Here is a 15651-nt window from a genome sequence, read left to right as displayed (position 1 = left end):
GTATAAAAACAAAGTTTAACAATTGTTGCCAATGTCTAATAAAATCGTTGCACTCAAAGTGTCTCATCAAATTCTCTTTTGTCATCCATATTTCAATGCAATGTTGAATATTTTCCTCTAGGTCAATTGTACCATTGTATTCTCTATAGCATCCCACTCCCCTTCCTCCTCCATATATCTATTTTTTATCAATATAGTTAGTGCTTTCCAAGTAGGAATGTAAGGCTTGTGGTTTTGCCACCATCTTGCCCCACTACACACAAGGGTGTCATCTAATGCTTCCCTTCTAAGGTCCTCTATGGTAAATGTTCTCTCTACCCCAAAGTAGAAAGGTAGCTTAATGTGAGATATTCCCCTTGTAATGTGGTGTATTCTAAGGATTGATGGTGTAGTAAGTCCCTTTTCCTAGTGTTTTCAATGATTTGTAATTGCAATATAATTTTGTCTTTTACAATGCTTTCATGCACAAGTTTATAGACTCTCTTAACGCTATAGACCTTCCTAGCTCCAAAGACTCTTCTACTCTAACTCTGGTTCATTGAGAAGCCATGTTTCTATCCAATCCTCACTATCAATACTACCATAGTGGCTACTATCTATTCAAATTTCTCCTTTTGTGTTTGTGTTTTCATCTATTTCTTTCTTAGGGATTCTACCTAGGGAGCACAAGCCCTTGTAATCTTCTTCATCATCGCATACTCTTCTTGTGCTATTACTTCCACATATGTGCCACTCATATCTATAGATAAAGGAATATGTGCTACCTTATCCTCTCCATGAAATATCAATTCTTCCTTCTAGGAGTCAATACCCCATTAGAATTAACTAACCGTTCTAACTTTAGCATGACATTAAATGCATCAGAAGGTTCTTTCATCTCTATAACCTCAAAGTCTACCCTTCTTTTTGACCCTAACAAATTTACCTCAATGTTCCTATGATAGTCATAGGGTGTCTCATGTAATACAAGTCTTCTGAAAGCCACCCAAACTTGCCTAGGCATTATACTTATGTTTGCCCCCAAATCTACCAATACCTTCCTCATCCATCTATCATTCACGATGGGGTATTTTTGCCATTTTGTAGATGTCCTAGCTGCTCTTCTAACTTTTGCATTGTATCAACCTCTCTACACATGTTCCGCTATTTTGGTAAACTATCTTGAATTTTCAATAATTTTCTCTTCCTCTACAAAGGTATAGCTAACTCCTTCAAAACCAAGAATTCTCTTTTGGAAAAGAATTTATTGCAGCAATCTTTCTCCTTTTCTTCTCTAATAAACTCTTTTTTTTTTCAACTACAAGGTCATGGCCTCTTTTTGTAGGAAAGTCTTCTGCATCCTCTTCCACTAAATCCTTTGTGATCAATTCATTCTTTGTGGTGCTTATTCCATTTCTTGTGATTACAACCACCTTGTTCTACTTCTTATATTCTATTATGGATTACCTCCAAAATAACTTTCCTCTCCAATTATTCTTCTTTTGTTAACAGATTTCCGTCTTCCTTCATTTTGTTTTATAACTCTTCTCTACCATTGTCAAGCAATTAAGTAGTTTTCTTTAGGTACTCTTATAATTACTTTGGCCCCTTTTGATACATTGGTATGAATAATTCTTCACTCTTAGTAATTTTTTGGCCATTCTTATCAAATAGCACTATCATTGGGTAACTAAAGGAATCATGGGTAAAATGCCCACAAAATCAATGATTCCTTCTTTTCTTCCCTACACTCATTGTTGTCGTGACCTATCTCATCACATTTGTAGCATGTAATTTCCTCTATTCTCTCCCCTTGACTTTTACCTTTGTTGTGTTCTCCTCTAAAGTGATTACAGTAATTTGTGCTTTCTAAAGTCATTAAAATCATCGCTATAGCTGGGAGATGATCTATTATCTTGTAACGTCCCCTTCCTAGGTGACAGGCAATTGAGCAGGGATTGGCCTATCATCTGGTTTCTGTAGGCTAGTGGAGTGTAGAGGGAACCCATTCAGGAGTCATGGAGCCTTGCAATGGGCTTTGTGAGCTGATTCGAACGTTCAGACGACAATTCCTACTTTTTAGGGAGGTCTCCTATTTTTAAGCAGAAGTGGCAGTAAACTGGTTGACCATCTGGACGACAATTCCTACTTTGAGAGAGGTTCCTACTTTTTAGGGCGAGTTCCTATTTTTTAGGAGGAATTGCCAATCAGCCTGCAAGGGTTCAGTCGTCAGCAGTGATCATAGCACTTCAGACGGAATTCCAATATGAGCCCCGGATCTCATTTTATTAATAAATAAGGAAATATTTTAATATTTCCTAAGTTTGGATTTAATAAAATAATAATAAAGTGATATTATAATCACTTTATGGGGAAATAAGTTATAATAGTTCATTGGCCCTCTTACCTACGCGTTTTAGCAAATATTATTATAATAATGAGGGGGCCAAATTAAAATAATGATGGAGGCCCCTTGTGGTTCGTTTTTCATAAGGAGGCATAAATAAAATAAAGTTATTTTATTAAGAAAAGGGGAGATGAAACCCTAATTCAAAATTAGGGTTAAAGCTGAAATAAAAAGTGAATTTGACAATCATTTTGGCATGGAGTTATTTGTTTTTTGAGAGAATATTATCTTCTACAGGTCTGCAACGAGTTTGGCAGAGTTTTGGAGCAAATTTGGAGACGGAAACCTCCAAATTTCAGGTGTAGGACAAAAACCCTCACATCTATCAACAAATCGATCTTCATTGGAGGCTCTTTTCAGGTCACTGGGACCAAATTTCAAGAGCAAATCTTAGTATAACAGCAGCACAGGGGTTTGAATTTCATATCAGAGCAATAAAGTTACCATTTCCAGCAAGATTTTTCATTCCCCAAGCCGGTCATACATTTCCCAGCCTGGCCGTACCATTTCAGCTTGCTTGGGGTTTCAATAAAATAAAATAAGGGGTTTTGCAGCAATATTTTTGTTCAAATTTCATTGTTAGCAGCAAATACAAAGAAGTTAATGGTTATTTTGGAGAAATAAGGTCATTTGTGATCAACATATTCAGTAATACAGGGAAATACTTCATTCCTGGAGGGCTACTGCTGGCAAGAAATCAGATTTCCATCTGGGTCTGCTTAATTCTTCCCCAATTGTTTATGGTAATTCATTTCAGAGTCAATAAGTCTTTTGGAGCTAATTCCACACTCTGGGAGCTCCCACGTCAGCATGTATTGAAGTTCACTCAAATAAGGAGGCTCAACCAAGCAAGCTCAAGACTCCTGGTAGTAATAAAATTAGAGTTCTAATTTTTCAATATTCAGAATTTCAGATCATAGCAGTTAAGTTACCATTTCAGCTTGCCTGGGGTTTCTAAGCTGAAATGGTACAGCCAGGGTGGGAAATGTACGGCCAGCTTGGGGAATGAAAAATATTGCTGGAAACGGTAACTTTACTGCTCTGATCTGAAATTCAAACCCATGTGCTGCTGTTATACTAAGATTTGCTCTTGAAATTTGGTCTCAATGACCTAAAAAGAGCCTCCAATGAAGATCAATTTGCTGATAGACGTGAGGGTTTTTGTCCTACACCTGAAATTTGGAGGTTTTCGCCCCAAATTTGCTCCAAAACTCTACCAAACTTGTTGCAGACCTGTAGAAAGATAATATTCTCTCAAAAAACAAACAACTCCATGCCAAAAGGATTGTCAAATTCACTTTTTATTTCAGCTTTAACCCTAATTTCAAATTAGGGTTTCATCTCCCCTTTTATTAATAAAATAACTTTATTTTATTTATGCCTCCTTATGAAAAACGAACCACAAGCGGCCTCCACAATTATTTTAATTTGGCCCCCTCATTATTATAATAATATTTGCTAAAACACCTAGGTAAGAGGGCCAATGAATTATTATCTTATTTCCCCATAAAGTGATTTTAATATCACTTTATTATTATTTTATCAAATCCAAAAATAGAAAATATTAAAATATTTCCTTATTTATTAATAAAATGAGATCCGGGGCTCAGATTGGAATTTCGTCTGAAGTGCTATGATCACTGTTGACGACTGAACCCCTGCAGGCTAACTGGCAGTCAATTCCTCCTAAAAAATAGGAACCTCACTCAAAGTGCCAGAAACTGTCTGAGAGGCTCCTATTCAACTTCGTGGTCCCCTAAACTAGTTAACTGCCAATTCTCCCTAAAAATAGGAGGCCTCCCTAAAAAGTAGGAACTGTCCTCTAAACATATGAATCAGCTCACAAAGCCCCCTGCAAGGCTCCATGACTCCTAAATGGGTTCCCTCTTCACTCCACTAGCCTACGGAAACCAAATGATAGGCCAATCCCTGCTCAACTGCCTGTCACTTAGGAAGGGGACATTACATATCTAGGATTTGGGGTGTTGCATTTTGAATCGTATTAATGTTGTAATGATCTCTCCATTTTGATTGGTAGTATCCAAAATTTTGTCTATACAAAGCTCCTTGTGCCAAACCTTTGGCTCTTGCTACACCCCTATGAAACGGCTTATTATCTTTGTATCTATGATATCACTAGGGTTGATGTTCTTCTTCATCTCTTGAATAGAATAGTAATGAAGAGCGATCATCTATTTGTTGGTCATCCCATTCTTTGAAATGTCACAAAAGAACTATTTATCCTCATTGCACATTCCACAACGATCATTATTAATATTGCGGCTCTATTCTCCCCCTCCATGACAAGAAACTCATTTCTTAGACATTGTTCAATCAAGTGATATGTGCACCAAATCTGCTTTCTTTTGCCAAATATCATGTCTTAGATTGCTCTCACACCTTGTTAAAATCTCTTGCTCAATCTTCAATAGCTTCAATTCTAGGTTTAACTTCTCTATTTTTACAATTTTCTTATTTTGAAGTCTCCCTCCTAGGTTGTGCATCATTCTTGATGCTAATTCTACTACTTTTGCATAGGTCTCAAAAAATCTCCCATCTAATGAATCTCTAATTGTAGGTAGAAATTTAAGGACAAAGCATTCCACTTTTTTTGTTTATCTAATACAAGTTCCTCAAATATCCTTCCATGCTCCCCCAACTTTCTAGGCAAGGACAGTAGGGGACGGTAGGACATGTTTCCAATACAGGTGTACTTTTTGGCCATTTTTTAGGGGAAGGCTATTAAAAAAAAATTATAAATTATAAATTATAAGGAAATTTCAAATATTCATATGATAATGTTTGATATAGCATTCATCATAGACATTATAAAACCTTTGTGAGCATGGGTAATTGAATAGGAATTGTGATGTTCTTTATATGTACATATGAGCATGAGTCAATAAAGACACTATATACTCAAGTGAGGGATTTGGTATTAAATTTTTCCTAAAGCCTTCAAGATTGCATGTTTTGTTGTCAAACTCATTAACAAAGGGGAATGGTTAGGCAAAAAAAAAATTGATTATGTTCTTGTTTGAACTTATATGAGATTGTTCCATGAGTTGTCTGTGCAAATACATTTTCGCATTACGAAAATGGCATTTCCTGCCAACTATGACTCATATTCAACAATCTAATGACTATAGCATGCCAACTTTGTCTATGGCAATCCTTGTATAGTAAACAAGTTCTCCAATGTATGAGATAAGATCATCCTTAATTATGATTTTGATTGTGAAGATGTAGAGATTTATAATAGGGGATATGTATTTTGTAGATTTTGTGATTATGATTCATCATTGATCTATTACTTGGTTAGACTTATAGCTTCATAGCGGTTTGGGCACAATGCCCACAACGAGTTCTAAGGGCAGCGCCCCTTGCGAGCATCTGGGGGCAATGCCCCTCATGGGGTCCCAAGGCAACACCCTTGGCGCATTCTCTGTTGCAATATAGGGCAGGGCCAAGGGGTAAAGACCATGCCAGTAAGCCCAAATTAACACCTTTGAAACCACATAGACCTTCATAAAAAACATCATTTTCGTATTTTTAATAGATCCTAGTGGACATGTCATAAACCAAACAAACATCTAAAGGTTTTAAGTTTTTATTAAAACGTGACTAAAATTGTCCTTATGTTACGTAACGGCTAGCTGTCCCCGAGACAAATGGGGGACATTTGGACATCCACTAACCATCCCCTAATGTACCTTGCAATTTTTTTTAGGTCCCTGAGACATTTCCAAAATTTGGCACAGAAAGGGGAAAGGAGGGGACGTTTCCTAGGCGTCCCCAAGTCCCTAAAACATACCCTATAGGAGACAAGGGTAACAAGACAAGGGATGCATCCCCGAGGAGATCTAGCATTCTTACAATTGATCAAATTCCTTTACAATTTGTCCTTTCTTTTGCACCTTGTCTAGCATTTTACTTACACTTTTCAAGGGGACTTTTGATGGGTGAAAATTACTTAAGAAACCTTGTTTAATTCTAGTCATTCCTTGTTAGAATATGAGCATACTTTCATATACCATTTTAGGGCTTCATCTCTAAGAGATCCAAAAATAATATGACTTAGTTTGATTCTCTTTTACTCCACTTCTCATCCACATAGATTTTAGGATAAAGATAGTTTGGTGGCTTCTTTTGTATCCTTACCGAAAAATTGGCAATTTGATATGGTGTTGGTCCCTTGTTTTGGTGATTGGCACGTCGGATTTGTCATTATTCGTTGAGGTTTCTTCTTTATTTTGTTTCCTATCATTATTTTCTATCCTTAGATCCTTGGGCTCTCTCTCCTTAAAACACTCAACCCTTCTACTACACTTAGTAGTTTCCCACTATTTTACTAATTTCCTTATCCTACATTTATCTCCAGGGAATTATGTCTCATAGAACTCTTTCCTTAATAACACTTCACACAAGATTGTGAACTCTTTTCTTTTTACTTCTTCCTTTGTTTGAAATGACTCACTAAATATATCCTCACTTAAAACCCTTCTTGTCTTAAACAGCACAGGAAAGACTCCTAATTTGGGAGGTTCATCTCTTCATGGTATCGCTTCCCTTTTGGGGATAGTGTTTTAAATAACTTTTTGTTAGTTAATGACATCTCATTAAATAATATAGAATTCTCCCATCCTTCTCCAAACATCTCAATTGTGTCGATGGCTAATGAACATACCCTCTAATTCCTCTTTCTATACACCCCTCTCTCCCTCAATTTCTAATTATCCATCATCTTTGTTTTTTGCAATCCCACACTTTTGCATACCACTTTTCTAAGAATAGACATTGAATTCCAAAGGTTTTAGTTTTGTAATTAGATTTAATTAATCCTAAACCTGCTATCAGTGGTAATCTTCATATTTGAGCAATTCAATTCAAAGTAAGATTGTTGAATCAAAATCTCAAATGGCAAAGCACCCTACTTCCAACCATTGGCTTAGCACTACAACTCCTAAGCGCCCCTTTCAATGTCTTCATGAATGCATCATACATTTCATCCACTAATATGCACTAGAATGCACAGCATTGAGACTTGGACTCAGCAGACCCAATTTAGGCTCAAAATGAGACTAGGGAAAAATGACAAATTTTGCATAAATTTTGCAAATTAAATAAGAAAAACTCAATCAAAGTCACCAAAAAGCTGACTAAAACCACACAAAATAGAGTCCTCCATGCTAGAGGACCATGTTTTTCTTGTGGATTAAAAAATGAGGGAGTGAAAGAAGTATTATAGGTTGAAATTATTTTCTTCTTTATCATTATATGTCTTTTTGTTTAGTGATAAGTCCATTGAGGCAAGTCCACCAGATAGATGGATCAAAGTTCACTGGGCTTGGGACACAGCAAACTTAGCTAAGACTCACTAAGTCTCAAATCAATGTTAGAACCAAAGTCTTGTATTGGTAATAGCCTTCAAGTTCCTTTCGACTCTCCCTTCTTTCTATTGAACCTTGAAGCACTTTCATGAATAAGCAAAATATGAGAGAGGGATAGAAGTAATGCTGCTTTCAATTATTTCCTTCTTTATTATTGCATGTCTTTTTGTTGAATAATAAGTCCACTGAGACAACCAAATTGACCAAAGCTCACTGGGCTTAGGACTCAGCAAGTTTAGCCTAGACTCATTGTGTTTCAAAATACTATTAGAACCAAAGTTCTTATGTTGGTGATAGACTTCATTGGTTCTTTTGGGCTGTCCCTTCTTTCAATGCAGGCTTCAATCCCTTTGATGAATAAGTGAAAAATGAGGGAGAGAAGTACTGCAGCTTAAAATTATGTTCTTTATTATTGCATGCCTTTTGTTGAGTGATAAGTCCACCGAGGCAAGTCCCCTAGATTGACCAAATCTCACTAGGCTTGGACTCAACGAGTTTAGCTAAGACTCGTTGAGGCTCAAAATAATGTTAGAACCAAAAGTTCTTGTGTTGGTGATAGCCCATTTTTCCTTTGGGTGCTCCCTTCTTTCTATGGGAACTCCAAGACCTTTCATGAATAAGCGAAATATGAGAGATGGAGAGAAGTATTGAAGCTTAAAATTACTTTCTTAACTATTGCATGTCTTTTTGTTGAGTGATAAGTCCACTGAGGCAAGTCCACCAGATTGACCAAAGCTCACTGGCCTTAGGACTCAGCAAGTTTATCTGAGACTCACTGAGTCTCAAAATAATGTTAGAACCAAAGTTCTTATGTTGGTGATAGATTTCCTCGGTTCCTTTGGGCTCTCCCTTCTTTCTATGGAAGCTTTGAGCTCTTTCATGAATAAGTGAAAAATGAGGGAGGGAGAGAAGTATTGCAGTGTCATGTCCCCACCTATCAACAACTTCTTATACCCAGGAAGAAAACAGAATAAATAAATCAAGAGATGCCATTAATCAGAAAATCGTCTCATTTATGAGACTTTACCATTTTCTGTAGAAGCCAAAGATTATGAGATGGATAAGACATCAATTATGCAGTAATTAACTACGAATAATAATGAACAATGTTTACCTAAGGAACAGCCATTAAAATGCAGCAGTATATTGTAAAGTGTGATGTTATTAGAAGGGAGTGATGATTGGTATACACAACATTCAAATCATGATAAACAACAATTGAGTAAACATTGATTAAGCATTTAAGAAGCAATTAATAAACAAATAAGGCAGCGGTTGGTTTTGTTTAGGAAGAGGCATTTTTATGAAAGGTGGTGACCATCTTCTAAGGACAGAAAACTCCAATAGTTATCAATCTTGAAACAAAACGTAGAGATATAAAGGTAGAAGAATCTGTGTGAAGAAGGCATTGAAGTAGAAAGATAAACAGTGGTTAAAAAACCAATAATCACCATCTCAGCAGTATCGAATTAAGACGACAGTCTGTATATATTAGTCTGAGTATTTGGTATAAATAATAATATGTGGCATTCTGATTATGTTGAACTAGTACCGTTTTCTACGGATATGGAATAGGCATAGCATTTGGATAATACATGATTACTGTTATATATATATATATATATATATATATATATATATATATATATATATATATATATATATATATATATATATATATATATATATATATATATATATATATATATATATATATGTATATTTAGATATGTTATTATTCTTGTTACTGTGTAATCACCGCATAATAAAATAAATAAATTGATTCCTTTAAAGTTTCATCCAATCTGCTATCTCATTTTGGAGGGGAGACATGGTACATACAAAGGACTGCCAGCAGCTAGAGCCAGTAGAGACACACCAAGTGGGGCTGGGAGGCAAGAATGGAGGTAGTCATTCCATGCTCTTCGGCTGGGTGGAACAGCTCAAGGTGCCTTGTATGGTCTCCCAACTGGTGCTCCCTAATGATGATGAGTTGATTGGATAGAACTTCAAAGGGAATTCCATATGTACATCTTGGATGTTACAATAGTAAATCTGAATTCTATTTGTTTAATATTGGTTCATATGTGAAATTAACCTGGTTGCAGGCCCTACATCAGGATACTGAGATAACAATTTCCATTCCCAAGCATTATTCAAACCCTAATTGAAGAATTTTAGAGCAAATTAGGTTAAGTCCCAGTAGGGGGCATTACATGCAGCTTAAAATTATTTTCTTCTTTATCACTGTATGTCTTTTGTTGAGTGATAAGTCCATTGAGGCAATTCCCCTAGATTGACTGGAGTTCACTAGGCATGAGACTCGACAAGTTTAGCTAAGACTCACTAAGTCTCAAAATAATGTTAGAACCAAAGTTCATATGTTGGTGATAGCCTTTATTGGTTCCTTTGGGCTCTCCCCTCTTTTTATGGAGCCTTCATGCCCTTTCATGAAGAAGCGTCAAGAAACAGCATCTTATCATAGAGTTAATATAAAAATGAAGGAACCCTCCTTAAAACTTTGATTGTCTTTATTGTAAATAAATGGTAGAAAGGGTGAGTCATACAACTGAAATGTTACCCCAACCCCATCTTCTTTATAATTAAGAGTGTGTTCGATTGTTTCTCCAAAAAATATATAGTATAAAGTATAAACATAATGAATGGCAAATTTTGTCCTGTCCCCTTTTCTAATTGAGGACTCATTTCTTTATTTCTTGTGGGCTAAGGGGATAAAGTTAAGAAGATAATGTAATAATAAAATTTTAAGTTGGTCCAGATAACGTTATTTTAAGACACTATAAAAGGACAAATTAAATACTATTATGTTAACAACACAACTGTCTAAATAGGACATTCTAAGGCCCTATGTAACATTTTATTAAAAAAAAAATTTGAACACTTTTGAAGGAAATTTTTTGAGGGAAAAGAAAATTCAAATTTAAAGAGCCAAAAGGGAGCTTATAAAAGAAACAGAATTGCTCAAAGGAAATCATTTATTGTTTATGAAATAAAAAACCCCATATTATCTGCTAGCTTGGGAACTTGTATTCATCTATTTCTTCTAAGGATGAAACTCTTGGAGTGTGGAAATTTGGAGGACAAAAACCCTCTTGTTCTTTGAGACAGTTTCATCCAAGAATAGCAGTTGAGCTGACAAAATTATATAGTGTTTTTCTTGTTTCCAGTTGGTGTATAAGTTCCATGCGTTTGCATTTCAGTGTGACGTGTTTATTTCAGCATTTCAGTGCCCCTACAGTACCCTATCATCATCCGATTTTACCAGCATATAAGGCTTGAGTTTTTATTATCAAATAAAAGTAAAACGCTGCTGTTCCAATATTTTTGTTTTTCAATATTTCTATATCCCTATGAATTTGTTGTTCCAAAATATCGATGTGATTGTTGCTACGTTGCATTGATTATCCAGCAGTTTATATCAGATTTCAGTATTTACATATGTGTTGGTTTAGTTTTACTCATTTATATTCTTGCATCTATATTTGGTGCTGCCATTTGACAGTGGTTTATATTCAGCTATTTCTAGTTTGACTCATGTTGGATTTGTGTGTGTAATGTCCCTATTAGGAGGCTGTCAATTCTCAAAGAGCAACATATATTACTACCTAGTACATTACATTAATATAATTGATTATTATTCTGTATATATATATATATAATGATAAAGAATTATCAGTACTGTGGCAGCAAACATAGTGATCGGACCAGAATAACCTGCAGTCCCTTTCTCTTAATTCCTTTTCAATGCCTTTTCCAAATGATTTGCCCTTCCTCTTATATCTTCAAACGAGGAGAAGACACACCTTTTCATTGAGTCTATTGCATTTGCAAGGGTTGCAACCCTTCATACTTAATTGCTACCCTGCTGTGTTATTTCTTTACTAATATTCTTGATTAATCACTGCCCATAAGGTAATCGCTGCATATAATATGATTGTAATCGCTATATACAAATATCTTTTATTTTAGTTTATTACCTTATGTGGATCGCTATTAATCATATGAATCGCTGCCCTTATTATTACGCCATTGACTTCAAAGCTTGCTTTCCATAACGACCACCTTTGTATAGTTGATTATTCAGCTATCAGAATAAAACGAGTACTGGATGTGTTTTCGTCATGCACCCTTTTTTTCATGAGCGATTAATATGTATTTGTATTTGCCTTGTACTTAGTTGCCAATGTATGGCTGGCCAGAATTAACCTTCATTAGTTGCAATGCTTTTCACATTTGTCTTATTTATCTTATAATCTTTGGAAAATCATTAAGTCTTATAAATAAGACGATTTTCTGAGCAATGATAATATATTTATATATACATTCTTTAATTTTATTTATGATTATGTTAATGAATATTATTATTATATTTTATTTAACTAAATTCATTGTGACATGATCGGGGGAATCACAGTGTGTGAGCTGTTCATCATTATGTGTAAGGATTTCAATAGTAATCATTAGTATTAGACACTGCTGTTCAGATAGGAATCTCAAAAATTGCATAGTTCATAAAAATATTATAAAGGGATATTATGAAGTTAAAGGCTGTACATCACAAAAAAAAAAATAATAAATCTTACTTTCTGAAGATCATAATGAGGTTTTCGCTTTCTCTTGCGGTTCTCTGTGAGCTCCTGCAACCAACAACATAATATATGAGGCCATAAAATCCCATCTATTGCTTTAAACTAGAAATCCCCAGGGGGCTGATATGTTTAAGACAAATTCTAGTGAAAATCAAAGAAAAATTTGATGAAACATTCCCAGATATAGCTAATATTTTTCATTTTTAGTTTTTACTGTTTTTTACTTTCAATTAACAGATAATTTAAACAATTTTACAGAAACACAACGGAAGTAATACTTCAACCCACCGAATCATAAGTCATAAACTTATATTTTAGAATAGATTCTCCATATATTGAACCGTGAAAACAAATTTGACTGAATTTAACATTTAATATCAAAACAAACGTTGCTGAAACTTAACCCAGAATGGTTATATTAAATTGTTTCGAGCAGATACTATAACAAAGAGTAGCACATATTTCAAAATGAACTTAACTGACATTTAACAATTTGTATCAAAGAATGTTATAACAAAATTAAACAAGGTACCTGTACAACAATACTACTAAATTTTACTATAGCTTGCACTTTTCGTATTAGAGTAAACCCTACAGAACTTTATTTCAAGGTAAAACTGAAAGGGATTCATCTATGCTGCTAAAATCTGTCCTCGTTAAGCAAACAATTTTACTGAAGTCATAAAGTTTCAGTAAATTTGTATCAGAGTAAAAGCTACTATTACAAAGTGTACTGTACCGATTTCAAACCTTCATATCAAACAAATGTTAATGAAGTTTAACCAGGTAATAGTAAAACAATATTGTCGTAAATCTTACTGAAATTTAAAGCAAAAATCGCAGGAACTTATACTAATTACTGAAACATACAGCAAAATTAGCTGATTTCTACTTAAACTTGACCAGGTGTAATTGATATTTCAAATTAAAATTTTCTGACATTGCACCTTTCCATACAAGCGGATAATACCTAAATATAATCCATTATAAGTTTTACTGAAATTCGCCCTAATATATCTGGACAAACCTCGCAGAATTTGAACTTGTGGTATTATTTATTGCAATTCAACTAAATAATGACCTAAAGCTAGAACAAATAAGGCATAAAATGCCCACCCCTACCTTCCATTTTTTACGGTCCTGCTTAGTTGCATTAGCGTCTGGCACCATGGTCGTCTTGTCGCTGGGGATTTTAGGACGCTCGGCATGGGCAAGGTGCTTATTTTTGGACTTGTCAAACTTTGGCTTCAAAGATTTGGTCTCAAACTTTGGCTTCAAAGGTTTGGTGCTACCCTTCTTAACAGGCTTATTATAATCATTTCCTTCTGTTTTTGAATGCTTCATCTTTTTCGCAGGCGATGTGTTGGTCTTCCAGTCATTTCTAAATGTTTTGCCGGCATCGGAATTGCCATCAGAAACACTCTTACGCTTCTTGGATTTGTGAGGAGCGTCAGCCGCCATTGTTCGGTCTGTGTCTCTGCTACTGGTTACGTTAAACCCTAAACCCTTTGATATCAAGCAAAGCTTGGGAAAAAAGGTAAGGCTAATCAGAAAATGCACGATTCGTGCGTTGAGGTTCTGAAGTATACGATGCTAAAGTTTTGCTTTAGTGAGAATTAGTTAAAATATTTATGCTGTGGGCTAGGCACTATTTTTTTTTTTGTGTAACAATTTTTATTTTATTTTTTGTAAAATAAAAAATTAATTAGTATTATTATTACTAATGAATGTTACTTTAGTGGTTTGTTATTGTTTTTTTTTCTTTTCTTCTTTCAAATAGTTGAATTTTAGTTTTCCATGGTTGGGTTGAATTTTCATGGGTTCATTTATTATTTTTAATTGGTGTTTTTTTTTTTTTTCTTTCAAATAGTTGAATTTTAGTTTTCCATGGTTGGGTTGAATTTTAGTGGGTGCATTTAATATTTTTAGTTGATAAAAAATAAGAGATATTGTAAGTGATATGTTAATATATATTATTTATTTAGAAAAAATTATCACACTTGTATTTAAAGAAATTTATGTAAAGGATTTTGAAAGGTATCATTTTGAGGTGTCTATTTTATTATATTTTATTAATTCATTTAATTTGATTTGAAGCATAAGTGAACTCTAACTCAAACCTTTTATCTAATTGTAATCTTAATTTAGCTCTAATCTTAATTTTTCATGTTATAGCATTTGTTGTGGTCTAGATAGCAAGCATGGATGTTTCTAGATCATATTAATTATAGATCGTATTAAAGTGTCAAAGAAACATTATGAAGACTATCATTTAGAATCAAACGTGAAATTAAAAGCACATTATATGTATTTGTATGTACAAAATGGTATGTTTTTTAAAATAGTGACAATTTTATTAAAGATGTATATGCTAGTAGGATTGGGAGATGGAACATGGAAGAAAAATAGATTATATTATTTTAAAGATAAATTACATAAAATAATGTAAGTGGAAATTTGGTTTTATAATAAATGATATTAATGAAAAATTAGTATATTTTGTTTAATGAAAGAGGTTACTCATGTGGTTTAATTAGACTTTCGATTCCATTATGATTGAGGGTTTATTCTAGGAGCATCATGATCCTTGTCTGGAAAAAACATGGTTATGGTAGAAGCAAGTTTATGATTCAAATCCTTTTGTGGGCAAACTATAACTTTTTGTTCAAGATCATCCATACAAAATAAAAACTGCAATAAGTTGCTCAATGAGTAGATAAGGAAAATTACCTTGACTAAACAGCTTGTCAACTTTATCTCAAAGAAATTGAAAATTTGTAGCAAAAATTAAAGCAATTTTCGTACCTCAAATCTTGCACATAATATTGTTTATTTTAAATTTTAATTTGATTATTTAAAATAATATTTATAATTTGTCACGTATTAATATAATCTGACAAAACAAATAACCATAAAATGTCATAAGTGTAGAATGCACAAAGTAACATATCTTGCAATAATAAATGTGTTAGTGTATTATCAACTTGTATAGATAATGAAGAGATGAATATTAATGTTAGAGGTGTGTTGATTGTGATTAAATGTATACATATGATTATACCCTTTATCATTTATATTGTTTATCACTAGCAATGAACCAAAGAATTTGAAATTATAACTTGTAAATATTAACAAAATAACATGAATGCCAAAAATAATAAAAGAATCGTCCACTTAACCTTGAATTTAGTTGCCAAATTGAACATTTTTAGAAAAAGAAAAAAGAAAATAAACTTTAATTCTAAGTGAAGGAAGTGAATAATAA

At 33.9% G+C, this 15651-nt stretch overlaps 1 protein-coding gene across 2 annotated transcripts in view; it reads right to left on the bottom strand.

Moving 5' to 3' along the window:
• Positions 1 to 13985, bottom strand: part of LOC131030493 (pumilio homolog 24) — an 80553-nt gene extending 66568 nt beyond the window's left edge. For both annotated transcript variants that reach the window (XM_057961333.2, XM_057961334.2), the window contains exons 1-2: positions 13509 to 13985; positions 12381 to 12434 (exon numbers count right to left, since the gene is read on the bottom strand). In XM_057961333.2, coding sequence (XP_057817316.2) covers positions 12381 to 12434; positions 13509 to 13847 — 393 coding nt within the window. In that variant the 5' untranslated portion in view covers positions 13848 to 13985. The remainder of the gene's footprint in view (positions 1 to 12380; positions 12435 to 13508) is intronic.
• Between the last annotated feature and the right edge of the window lie 1666 nt (positions 13986 to 15651).

This window comes from Cryptomeria japonica, chromosome 2 (assembly GCF_030272615.1).
Source record: "Cryptomeria japonica chromosome 2, Sugi_1.0, whole genome shotgun sequence".
Lineage (NCBI taxonomy): Eukaryota > Viridiplantae > Streptophyta > Pinopsida > Cupressales > Cupressaceae > Cryptomeria > Cryptomeria japonica.
This window is presented reverse-complemented; position numbering and strand designations above follow the sequence as displayed.